This window comes from Theropithecus gelada, chromosome 6, assembly GCF_003255815.1.
Source record: "Theropithecus gelada isolate Dixy chromosome 6, Tgel_1.0, whole genome shotgun sequence".
Classification (NCBI taxonomy): Eukaryota; Metazoa; Chordata; class Mammalia; order Primates; family Cercopithecidae; genus Theropithecus; species Theropithecus gelada.
The window spans coordinates 150,838,187-150,851,121 of NC_037673.1; the positions used below are offsets into that span (position 1 = coordinate 150,838,187).

The following is a 12,935-nucleotide window of genomic DNA, read 5'->3' on the forward strand; positions in this document are numbered from 1 at the left end:
TTAATTCGTTTCCGTTTTTGTTCTTCCCGATTCTCATAAGTTATCCCCACCTCCCGTTCTAGTCTAAAGATAACTTTGCTCTTTGTTCTTGAAACACACTCTATCTGCCCGCTTCCCTTGATTTCAAGTTTGGTTTTGTATTTATCAAAAGAAGATGAGCAGGAACAGAAAGCTTTCCACCTAGTAGAAACCATGGGAGTCGGTGAGGGACCCCGGCTGAGACATGACACAGGCTTCAGATGATTTCAGAAAATGTTTTATTAGTCAAGAGCATAGATACTGCTTTGGCGAAGGGGGGGGGGCTGTGAGTGGTCACACAGACTTGAGGTAGAAAAGGGTTGGGGATGGCAGGATGAACAAACACCTGAGCACAACAGGCATGGTAGGTAGTTTAAATACATAAAAACTTTCCAACACAGGGAAAGCTTTTTTTTAGATAGAAACAAAAAGGAAGTAAAAGAAGGAAGAAAAGAGAGAGACAGAGAAAGAAAGTGTTTCCCTTGGAACTAAACAGGAAGTGCAGCGACAAAAAGAAAAATAAAATAAAACCACCACGATTCGAAGAAGAACAAAGGGCAGCCTTTCACCTTCCTGCATCTGGTTCTGTTTCTCAGGCAGAAAAGAATTGATTCCTTGTTGCATTTTAATTAGAGAATAGGGTGTCAAGGCGGATCATTTGGAGGGACAAGAAAGAAAGAGCCAGATAGGGAAATGGGGATGGGGCTGAGGTTCTAAATTCGCCCCAAAAGGGTGGAAGAGTGCGTCTTTGCGCCCTTAGGTTGGGCAGTCCCTCCTTCCTGCATGGTGTGGCCAAGAGCCGCCCTCGGTTGGGCGGGGGGTGGATATATATATATTTCTCTTTCTCTTAATGTATTTTAAAAAATTCAAAGGACATTGCACGTGCGATCCAAGTGTGTGGTTGCAGCCGACGATCTGCCGGCGCTCAGCAGAAGCTCCGCGGGATGCGTAGCACCAGCCGCCGGAGCCCAGAGCCTGGCGTTCGCCGCTGCCTTCCTCTCCTCCCGGGGCTCCAGGAGTGGCTGGCCTGGCCAGGTCCTCGGCGCGGGCCTCGGCTCACTGGTTTAACTCCAGCGCCCAGACTTGCTGCGGCCAGCCGGTGCGTCCTTTAATCCTCTTCTCGCCTGGGCCCAGGGCAGGAGGAAAACCTTCGTGCTGCTGCTGCCAAAGGACACACACAAGAAAAGAGGCGGGAGAGACAGGTTTTAATTTTTCTGCTCCGATCGCCCGGCATGGGGTATGATGGGGAGGAGGGGAAGGTGTCGGGAGCAGTAACTGGAGTCTTTAAATAAGTGACGGATTTCTGTTTGCGAAATGGGCAAACAGGCTCGTAAATTTGCCTTTATGCGCGGAGTTCCTGGGACCTGGGATGGGCTGGGCAGCTTCGGGAGGTTTGGTAAGGAAAATGTTCCGCGCATGGTGAAACTGACGCGCGTTGGTTTGGCTTTAGGACACCTAAGGGAGATAGCAGGGGATTGGAAGGGAGGGGTGGAAATCCACGGTTCTCCAGCTCTCGCTGCCCCGCACACACTTCCGCCAGCCTCCCAACCTGGTTTAAACATCAGGGCTTGGATGCAGGCTTGCGGCTCCCTAAGCCCGAGCTGGGAGCCTTAGATACCGAGGCAAAAGAGCGGGGAGTCGGCTGGCCTAGCGTCCTCCTTCCCGCTCTTTCAGCAGGAACCAAGCGGTGCTACTTGACCGAGGCGGCGACGCGTGGGGGCCGGGATCCGCCCAATAACAACTTCTTTCGAGGCGCCACCCGGCCTGCACCATCCCCAGTCCGGGGCGGCCGTTCAGAGACTCTATGCCTATCTGTCTTTCCTCCGTCCCCAGATGAGCTTTCCTCGGTTTCCCACAGACTCCGCAGGTTAGATAAAACCCGGTGGGGCCCTTCAGCTGGCTCCACTCCGCTGCGGCCCTGAGCGCCCCAACCTAGAGAAACTGACTGGCCAGCCTGAAAATCCAGCGCTCAGACTCCCCCAGCCCCGGACAGCCAGACCGAGTGCCAGGAAGTGTCACCCTAACTGGAGAGGATCAAGAAGGCCAAGACGAGACTGCGATCTCCAAAGCTAAAAGAAGTGGCTCTTATTTACATGCAAAGCCACTGAAGTGGTCCTCAGAACCAGTCCACCGGGAGTGGAACGCGCCCTGGACTGAGTAGAATACGCGATCTGTTTTACCTCAGCTCCACCCCGGACTCCTCAGATAGGTGCTCTTCATGCCCCGACCCACTCTGGGCCCTCAGTTTCCCTATTTGTACAATGATGGAAGTAGACTAGCCGGTCCAGCAAAGGCCCTTTGAAAACAGGAACCGAGCCCAGGCACATAAATTCAAACTCAAAGTAAAGAACTCTAACACATATTCTTAGCCTGGCTTCCAGGAGAGCCCAGGAATGAATCAGGACTTCTCCAAATTGGAAGCAAAATCTGTGGTGTGTGCATTTTTGGAGGGTCCGAGGCTCCAAACAGATTATTCACTCAGTATTACAAACACTATCCCGTATTACAAATGAATTCTATGACGAATCTGCCTCCCTCCACGCACAGGATCGCATACTGTGACCAAACATCTCAGAACTCTTCCCAGGCTTTCCAAATCGGACACACGACAACACAGCCTCCTTCGACTGCCTGCATGGCCTGAGGGTGCTCACCGCGCCTGCACCCTTGGCTGGAGCGTGCAAGCCGCAGGACTCACCAGATCCCTTTTCCGCTTGCTCTCACGGCCGCCATCCGCCTTCTTGAGTTCAGCCTTGAAGGCCTCGGGATCGCCAGACTGCGCATCCTTGGCCAGCACGTCCATCAGGTAGGCGATGTAGCTGGTGGCCAGGCGCAGAGTCTTGATCTTGGAGAGTTTGGTGTCGGCCGGCACGTTGGGGATGCACTCGCGCAGCTCCGCGAATGCGCTGTTAATGCTCTCCGTGCGTCTCCGCTCCTTCTTGGGTCCTGAGCCTTTCCGCCGGCCCAGGCGGCCGCCAAGCGCCTCCAGCCGCCCGGGGCTCTGCCCAGGCCTGGCGTCAGGACCGTAGGCGGCGGCGGCTGCAGCGGCCGCGGGCGGTGGCCCGCCCGCAGGGAAGTCCGGGGCAGCGTCAGCCGGGCTCAGCAGCCAGCTCTGGAAGTAGGGCCGTTCCTGATGACAGCGCGAGGCCGGACCGAAGAGGAAGGGCTCGTGGAGCATAGGGTGCGCAGGGTGCGGGTGGTGATGGTGGTGATGGTGTGCGTAGCTGCCCACGAGGTTCATGTTGGAGCGGCTACTGACCTGCGCCGCCAGCCCTATTAAGGTCGCTCCATGCGCCCCAGAGACTGCCGTGGGCCACCTGTGGGCTCTGGAGCCCCGCACTACTGGGCGCCGGCTTTGCGAGAGTCCGGGCAAGACTGAAAATGAGACGCGCAGCCCACCGTCTTCTTGCCGGTTTCCGTCGCGGGCGAGGACACAGATGCCCGAAGACCTGTTTAACCCTTCTGCAGACTCCCCTGCAGATCTGGCTTATATAAGACAGCGGCTTTGATGTCAACCTCTCCCGGGAGCCAATAGCAGGGGGGCGGGGATAAGGAAAAGGAGGGGTGGCTGTCCCAGGTTTTACACTCAGCCCACGCCACTCTAGTCCGCCAGCAGGGACCGGCAACCGGCCCCGCCTCTGCCCCTCCCACTCAGCTCCCGGCTCGGCTGGGGGGCAGGCGGCTGGGGGTGTTGAGGGGGCGGGCACGGGGAATACGTACTTGAGGCACAGGCTTGCCAACGCCCTGGACTGTTGCTACCACCCCCTCCCCACGGATCCAAGGAAAGGAATCTAGAATCACCAAGCGAAGACAGCCCACACCTACAGCCAGTCTTTTGATTTTACAGATAAGGAAACTGAGGCTCAGGGAGAGAAAAGTTCTTGTTTCTAGACTGTCTAGAAGTCTACATAGGAATTCCAGCAGTTCCCAGTCCCAAGCTCCAACTGCTCTGCTCGGCTTCAGAGCTAGATGAGAGGGCGCAGCTGAAGTCAGGATAGGCCCCTAAGGTTGTTCCTAACACCTTCCAGCCCTCCGCCCCCTCCCCCACCCCTTAGTCATCGGCCCTTTCTGGAGATACTGGGAGCCGCTTGTGCACGGGTTCGTTACCAGCCCACCAATTCTGGCCCAGCCGCAGGCAGACGGGCACGCAGCTACTGAACAGCGAAGAAGCCTTTCGGAGGCAGGAGTAGGGGTGGGGCGGGAATGAGGAGGCGGACTCCAAGTCCACGGGCATCCACCGGTTTGTTCCCGGCTGGAGGGCCTGAGATCCACTCCGGCCTCCCGGGTGCCTGATCCATTCCGAAGGCCAGCCTGGCTGACGCAGAGAAGTCCGCCTTGGGCCCGGGACATCTGGCCAGCAGGTCTCCTCTGGTCTGTCTGCTGGACTCGCATCGAGACTTGGGAGCGCGGCTACGTCGGGCCGCTCTACCCAGATCATCACTCCTTAAGAATCTTTGATTCTTTAAAGACATCGGCCCCGAAGCTCACACCGCGAGACAGCAGCATTCGGCGGTCGACACACGCAGAGGGAACCACTACTGCACAGAACCGCGAGGCTCGCACAAACGCGACGTCCGGCATCTCTCGCGCATAAGCGCAGAGGCACGGCCCGGCTGCACGACCCTCCGAGATTTCACCTCGGGGGTAGGACCATTTCCTGCCAGCCGGACTCTCTCCACTGGGGGCTTTCCCCAGGCTGGCGTTGGAATCTGGGAATCCCGGGGTGACGACGCTTCAGGCTGGGGACTCTCGGTCTTGCCTCCCGCTGTGGTTCCTTTCTTGGCTGATGTCCACCAACTTGGGTCCCTCATTCTCTCAGCCTTTCTCAGCTCAACACCCCTCCCTCAGTGTGGTAGAGGGAGTGTGCCTCTTTCCAAAGTAAAGTCGAGAGGAGGGGGAAAGGAGAAGTTTATGTGAGTGCTCTTTTTAGAAGGCAAATCATTCACCCATTCATTCAACAATTGTTTATTGATGCCTACTTTGCGCCTATAATAGTTAATGGTCCAAAGGCAGAGGGAGAAAGGCCCACTCTCTCCTTGAACAGATATGGAACGTGAAGCCCAGAGAGGATGAGCGATTTTCCTCGAGGTCCGGTACGGCGTGGAAGAGTGGAATTCCACTCCCTGACAAGGGAATGAATGAAGGGTGGGGGGTTACATACAGGAGTGACGGGGACAAACGCCTGAGCCTGCTGGTTCCACCTGTGGGAGCTCAGCAGGGCTGTGGGCCCTGGAGGTGCATGGGGCGGGGTTGCAGGGAGGTCCTGGTTTCCTGCCCGAGGCAGGCTGGAAACCCCCCGCTCTCCCCGGCGCCTGGCGCCAGCAGCGCTGGGGTAGGGCAGAGCAAGGAGCCGGAGGCACGCGGGGAGGGAGCGCTGGGCGCCTGCTGCTGCGGCGGTTCTGCGGGGTCCCGAGCTTCCCCAGCGTGGAGGCATTCTAGAGAGAGCGCAGGTAGAGAGTAATTATGCTGTGGAGAGAAGGACCTCAACACACAGTCCTCAATACACGCCCAGTCTTTGTCCTACTCTGAGTACAGTCTGCAACAGTGCCTCTCATAGCGGCACACTAGGCCCTCAGATTACACATACACAGGTACATGCACACGGGCTCACGAAACTTTGCCGCCATGCACAAAAGCCCGTATCTTCATAAGACGCCCAAAAGTATGTGTATTCTCACAGTAATATGCACAGCCACGGTACACACAGCATTCATGCATTCCTAGGATTTTACACATTGTCTCTCTGTCACCCACGGGGTACATACTCATCACACTTCAGATGTGTTACACCTAGGAGCCGCTCCCAATCCTCCACTCAGGCATGCACAGAGACCAAAGTCATATTGTAGAAACACATAAAACCTGAATACTACACGGATGCAGGGTTTTACACATAATCTCATGGTCACAATTAAAACCAGCCTGTATCTTTCTAAGATTCTCCACAATTGTATTCACAACACAAACTTCCAAAATCCCATTATACATTTTGTATATTCTCAGTGTCACCACTAAGCCTTCAGTGCACAAGTACACAGTCACAATTTCTACTACATATGCACAGGTGCTCACAAATAGAGGTTCTCACATGCTCACACATAACGCACATACAAATGTGTGGCCCGCGCGCCTGCCCATATGAGTCCTAGTTGCTTTCATGATATTACACAGATCACTCAAGGTTGTATACACCCCCCATATATCTGGCCTGGTTAGCGTGCTGGGGAATGCATTATCAGTACTGGGTGAGGAGTCCCAGTCCCACGACACCCCTTAAGGGCCCCTGAGACCACACGGCAGCCCCCCATGGGTCTGAAAGAGCAGGGTGTATCCAGCTGCCAGTGACTTGGAAAGCACTGTTCCCCAACCTAGAGAAGGGATTCAGTGTCATTTTTCAAGCAGTACCCCCACCAGAAACTCAGCCCTAAGGGACCTCCTGAGGCTTGGGACGGGGCAGCCCCCAGCAGGATGACCTCAAGGGAGACTGCAGTACAACTAGGCTCTAGACTGCCTTCTCGGAGACCCCAAAAGGCTTTACTCTGGTCCGTGGAGAGCAGCAGAACTCCCGGGATGGTGGGGACCTTGTAAGGTTGTTCTCTATCTCTGCCCCAGGCTATATTGTAAGAGGAGGTCTGAGACCTAGGATTTTGGCTAAAATTGCTTTAGGCTGACAGGCAAGAGATGTGACAGGCAAGAGTTCTGGCTTTCCCTAGCTAGCACCTCTTTGTTTCTTCCAGTTCCAAGCTTCAGTTTCCCCATTCGCAGAAGAAGGGAATAGGATTGATAGTCTGGAATTCTGGAATTCCCAGCTCCCCACTATTGCAGGGATCCTGCCCTGGTTCCTCTTGGGACTTAGCGCTCAGCTCAGGGATCCCTACAGAAGGACTCTGCTTTCCTCTAGCCTACCTCAACAGACCAAGGACTAGCACTCCCAGGGTCCTAGTCCCACACTGCCCCTGTAGCCTCCTCTTAACCCACCTTGCTCACCTAAAGAGTGCCTTCAGGGGGATTGGCCTTCTTAGCACTTTTAAATGCAGGCTTCTCCGTTCTTCCCCCAGTTGTGGTAGTGAGAGCCGGCAGGAACTCTTCTTTACCCTGCTTTACAAAGTAGAGGGCTTACGCACATAAAACAAATTCCACATCGCTGTGGAATTGGGCCCATCTGGGTTAAAACTGGACATATCACTCCTCCCTGTGGGAAGCTTCTTTGCCTCAGTTTTCTCTTCTGTAAATTAGAGGATAATAATAACCTCTGTAGAGGGCTGGCGTAAGAGTAAGCACAAGGCTAGGCTCTTAGCACAGTGACGGTAAACCTGGATAAATGGTGGCTCTGTTTTTAGGAATATTAATTTCATAGGGGAGGAAATGGAATTACATGCCACCACATAACTACAAAGCTCTGGACGGGGAGAAGAGACCACAACACTGAATCCTCCTTGCAGGGCTCTGTTCTGACCTGGCCCAGCTGCTACTGACTGCCTTAGGGTCCTTGCCGTTCCCTACTGACCCTACACAACCCAGTCATCATAAGGCTGGAGATACAGAGACATCGCCAGGTGTAGGAATTGTGTTGCCAGAGACCCGAATCCCAGTTCCAGATTCCACCCTCCGCCCCCATGTCCCTCCCTAAATGACTTGGTGGGGGGTGCAGTCTTGCTACCTACGGTACTCAGTTCCCCCATCCATAACAGTGGGACAGCTGTACCCGGGCGATGCGAAGGTCCCTCGAGCCTGGACGCTCTGCAGTGGTGGGGTCTCGCTCTTGCCCTCGCCCCTATCCTACCCTCACCCCTATCCGCGCCCCCCGGACTGCAGGCCTCTAGGAGCCCAGGCCGCGGCGCCTACCGCAAAACCTTCTCCCGCCGCAGTCCCGTGACCTTGACGCCACGGGCAATCCCCGCACCGGACCCCTTATCTAAATAGGGCAGTAAATCAAGGACCTGTCAGGGCCCGGGTAATTACAGGAACTCCATAAAAAGGACCCGGCCGGCCGCCTGTTTATATTAGCGCGGTGTAAAATATTCTCGCTGTCTTGGGGAATCGCGTCGCGCAGTAACGCGCCATAAATCAGCCCGCGGACCATTTACCCCGCAGCTTGAGCGCGCAAATCCCTTAAACATTTCTCTGCCATATCTAAAGAGGACCTAGGACTTTCCAATCTGGCCCAGCCTGCTCCCCGGGATGGGGGGCAGTCGGGGCAGGGAAGAGATAGGCACGGAGTAGATTGCTCCTGGGAGCTCCAAGGTTCTGTTTGCAGACGGGAAACGAGCCCAGAGAGGGGAAGGAACTTTCCTAAGGGCACACAGTCAATGAGTGGCAGACGCGCGTCTAGAGCCCAGATCTCCAGAAGGGACCTGGGGTGAACAGCAGTCTCTGTCTCCCCTTATTACCTTCTTTCCTGAGACGAGGGTGGTCTGGCCAGAGAGGGTCCAAGCAGGAAGTGACGTTCTCTATCTTTTGGCTAGGAGGTTCTTGCCATTGTGCACAGAATTACGCGTTAATGCTTTTCTGCGCAACGGTAGCCTCTGATTACTGGCAAAACACAGACCTAGAGGATAGAGAGACTTGCCCAAGGGCACACAGATAGAAATCGACGACCCTCCCCTGCTAAAATAATTCATTTTGGTTTATCTCCTCCACACTCTTTCTTAAAGAAAAAACTGAGAGAGTGCCTGTACATACATGTGTGTGGCTGTGCGTGTGTGTTGGGGAGAAGGGAGACATTTGTGCTCATTCTCAGGTCTGTAACAGGCCTCAAAAACACAAAATCTATTTAAGGTAAACCTGCTGCTGCCACCCATTGTCCAATGAGTAACATAAATCAAGCTTATGGAAAAAGAATATTACATATTCTAACCTCCCTCTGAGCTGGGACCTGAGGATTCAAGGGAGAATTAAACATGTATACGTTTCCCCCCACTTTTTCTGTCTTCCTCCCCCCATTCTCCTTCTCTTCCGAAGCCCGTAAATGACAATGTGTTTACATAAGTTTTTATGTCGTCTGAGCTTCGTCCCGGCTCCGTTTCCTCCTCTGTGTATTTTCCGCACAGAGAGATGTCTGCTTCGGGACGCGTTCAACCTAAACAGAACCCGGTCTGATTGGAAAATGTATTTATTTGAAAAATCGTAACTCACGGTTTTGGTGAAAACGGGCCCCCAAATTTATGAGATCGCTTGGGGCGCAGAGATTGTAAATCAAAAGGCACTGGACACCCCTCTCCCCTATCCCAGAAGCAGCTCGGTCAGGTTCTCCAGAACACCAGGAGACCCGTCTCCCCCGTGCACCCTGCAGCCCTCAGAGGCCGTCCCTTCTCCCATCCCTCGCAGTGGTTAGTTGCACACTAGCAGGCAGGTGGATTTTATTCCGGTTTCTTTTACCCTGTCCCGTTGCTTTCAGGGCAATTTCATTCTGGTCTACTTCACAGCACTCAGTTCCAGACCGTCTGTTAACAGAGTTTTGCTATGCACCAGGCTGTTTTTGGCATATTGGGAGATTTTTTTGTTCCTCACATGCTGGTCAGTTTCCTGGTGCTCGGTTCCTCCCTAGGTCGGGTCAGGCTGCTTGTAGCTGATCCCTAGCCCACTGATCAATTGCCTGCCGAGCTGTTTCATGCCAAGAGGCTTATCTCAGCTCAGTATCATGAAGGTCATTCTCACTGCCTGACTGTTGCATCCCTGATCAGGATAATTTTTTTCCTTTCCCAGTCTAATCTGAATTCCATAGCGAGGACTGAATCAATCCACTTTACCTATCTCCTGGATCGTCCTGCCAGTGAAAGCCAGCTGATGACTGGGGAAAGGCTAGAGCCGGGGTGGTGTATCCAAGGACAGATGCTGCTGGCTACCAGGTGGGGAGTCTTCGCCAGGGACACGACCAGCAGAGCTGGACGCAGGGACACTCCATGAGCAAACATTGAGTCTACTTTCTCCCGGAATATAGGACTGAGCCATATTTCTGTCTTAAGGATCATGCGCTTCTTTGCATGGGGTACAATGCAAGCTGTCCACTCCAGGCTTGTCCACCTAAGACCTGCTATCTCAGGGACAGGGTTTGGAGATTCATTCAAAACTTCTGTGCTCTTTTGTCCAAAAAGAGCATGCGGGTTCCAAGAGGTTCTGAAGTCTGCCGGAGCGTAAGCGTTACTAGCAATGGGTCGTGGGGATGAATCGCGGCTGGCTACACTTAAGGTGAAACACTGGGCTCCTCAACCCTTTCCTTCTGCTCACAGGCTTTCAGAAAGAGTCCGTATGCACGAAACAACTGTATCATTATTAGCCTTATTATTTTAAACGGGGCCAGGCCACATCCATCATCTTTCCCATAATGGTCAATTGTAAACACACTTTAAAAGAGAAAAACAAAAAAAGGATTTAATGTTGACACTGGGAAAATGCTTAGCTCTGGCATTGCTGAGGAATTGGCAGGCTCTCTGGTCCTTTGGGAGAGAAGTTAAGTGCTCTGAGAGTATTTTTGCCTTTTCCATTGAATTTCTAAATCCCTCAGGAGACTCCTTTGTCTGTTCAGTTTAATGAGGGAAGCCCTTCGTTAAAAAGTCAAGAATGGATAGAAGAGCCTCGACATTGGAAAGGAGACGGGAGTGGAGTTAGTACACTGCAAACTTGGTAAACTGTCCTGATCCTCTTCATTACCATGGTCAGTCTTACCGGCACCTTTCTGGATTTCAGCCTCTTTCTGCCTTACGACTTCCGTGTTGCAGCTGAATTTTGCCCTGGAAGGGAGAGGTGTAAAGAGAAGTGAACGACAGAAAAAACAGAAATTAGGAAAAAAAATGGCAAGTCATGAATGGTGACTGAAGAAACGGGAGCACACTTTGGTTTTCACTTCATTATCAACTATTAGAGCAAGTTCCCTTCCAGAACGCCTGGGTTTGAGCACCTCTTCCCAGTGTGAACACTGCTCCCTAGCCACATGGACACTCCCAACACCTCACCCACACACACCAGAGGATACAAGATTGTCCTCATTAGCTTCCTAAAACTCACCCAGAGCATGGCTCAAAGAACAAGAAGTCATAGTGGAACCCAGCCTCAAACTCAAACCAACTGTTGGCGGTTATTAAGTTCATTTTCATCCATACAAGCAAGGCCCCAAAAAAAGTCTATTTAAAAAAAAAAAAAAAAGGTGGCAGAAGAGAGAACAGAAAGGAAAGCCCCAGAAAACAGACCAGAAATTAATGTAATTACCTCTTCTCCCCTGCCATAAATTCCGCAGAGGAAATCAAATCTTTCTGTGCATGTGTATAAAAACCAATCAGTCTATGGAGCTCGCCAAAACCCATTACGTCTCAAACTGGGTATTCTAATTGAATGAATCTGAATGTGCCAGTCGACCAGGCATCAATGGATCCAGGTTTTTCCAAGGGCGTTTGCCACAGAGCCAGAGAGGATAAACATTGTTGGAACCACACACTAATCAGCTTGCTTGCCGAAGGGACCCTCTGAGCCTGGAGGAGATCTATGGAGCCTGGGTGCTGGCAGATGCATCCTAACATTTTGCGTCAGATTGTAATGGAATATTTCTCATAAACAGCCAAGTGTCTCTCCCAGCCATTCAACTGACATGTTTTTTGTTGTTTAACTTCAGATCTGACAGATGATGATAACCTGGAAAAAAGAGAGGTTACAAAATGCTGAGGGCTGTGGGGCTGGGCAGTGTAAAGGGCGCCTGCTCAAGAATTAGGACAGGGCTGTGATTTGTAGGGCCCGGAAAAGACTGTTATGCAACACACAGCAAGCAGGACGGCTGGGAGAGGGGCCTGGAAAGCAAGTGGGAGGGGAGAAGTGCTCAGCCACAAGAGCTCTGGGCTGCTTGCTTCACGGAAATATGCCACTTGTATTGCATTTCATTTTGTGAGATGGAGAATGCGCCCTCCCCCTCACCACTCTCCCCAGGCTCTCAGTGCTCTCCTCTCTCATGGGCACACTGATTTATAGCACCTGTTAAAAACACATAATGAATGCAATTAGCTGTGGCACTAGAGAGAAAAAAGGTAGGAGTTGGCTTTATTCTAATAAAAGATAAATGTGTTTGTTTTCATTAACTTCATTCATTAATTTAAATTTCTGGGGCCAGTTTTAAATCGTTGCTGCTTTCTTTGCCATTAGCCTAATAGGTGCTAGTTCTCCAACTTTAGTGGGTGTCACAATCCCTTTGAGGAACATGTTTCAAATGCAGGGAACCCCTGTAGGTGAGGAGTGAGCATGAGATCTGCGTTTTCAAGAAAGCTCAGTAGCAGATTCTGATGCAGGAACCATGCCTCTGAGAATGCGATTTTTATAGATATAGTAGGTACTCAGGAGTAATCCATTTATCAAAGAAAATTCGTTTCCTTGTTAGCTGTGGGATTCTATCCAAGTTAATATACATATATAGTTAAATATGATACATGTCTATTATGGAAAAATTACAAAATATAGAGAAACATAGGAAGGAAATAAATATTTCCTTGATCTTTACAAGCTATTTACATTTTCTGGACTGTAGTTTTCCAGTTTTCTCTGCCAAAGCTTAGGGATTCTTAGAAGGAGCAGCTCTATCTTCACTATCCTACCTCTACCACCCAGCACCTATCTGGCACATAGTAGGGTCTACAAAAGTATTTGATGAAGGAAACAGTTGTTAAGTGACACTGAGATTAGATGACCTCTAAAGTCACCATCAGCCCTAATACTCTATTTTTCATTCTCTGCTCTAAGAAAAAATATATAATTGCACAAACTCAGATATATTTGTCACTTGGATGCCTGACATTCAAACATGTACATGTTTTTTCTCTTTGTTTTGTCACTTGATCTGACAGCTTTCTGCCTGCTCTATCTGATAATAGTTTAGGGTTGTCCTTGCCTGAGGCAGCCCAGCTATCAGCATGGGTTGGAACTGAGTGGGGCAGTCCGCA

General features: G+C 51.7%; 1 protein-coding gene across 1 annotated transcript; it reads right to left on the bottom strand.

Moving 5' to 3' along the window:
* Nucleotides 1-240: 240 nt before the first annotated feature.
* On the bottom strand, nucleotides 241-3,519 carry HAND1 (heart and neural crest derivatives expressed 1). The gene is made up of 2 exons (XM_025388526.1): nucleotides 2,717-3,519; nucleotides 241-1,179 (listed from the first exon to the last, which is right to left on the bottom strand). The coding sequence occupies exons 1-2, from the start codon at nucleotides 3,257-3,259 to the stop codon at nucleotides 1,075-1,077; spliced, it is 648 nt and encodes a 215-aa protein (XP_025244311.1). The 5' UTR covers nucleotides 3,260-3,519; the 3' UTR covers nucleotides 241-1,074.
* Between the last annotated feature and the right edge of the window lie 9,416 nt (nucleotides 3,520-12,935).

What these genes read in the sequence shown, in the direction of transcription:
- HAND1 (XM_025388526.1), bottom strand. Translation starts at nt 3,259, where the DNA reads ATGAACCTCGTGGGCAGCTACGCACACCATCACCACCATCACCACCCG. An exon ending in GCAAGCGGAAAAGGGATCTG is followed by an intron (nt 1,180 to 2,716) that starts GTGAGTCCTGCG and finishes GTCCTTTGGCAG; the next exon opens with CAGCAGCACGAAGGTTTTCC.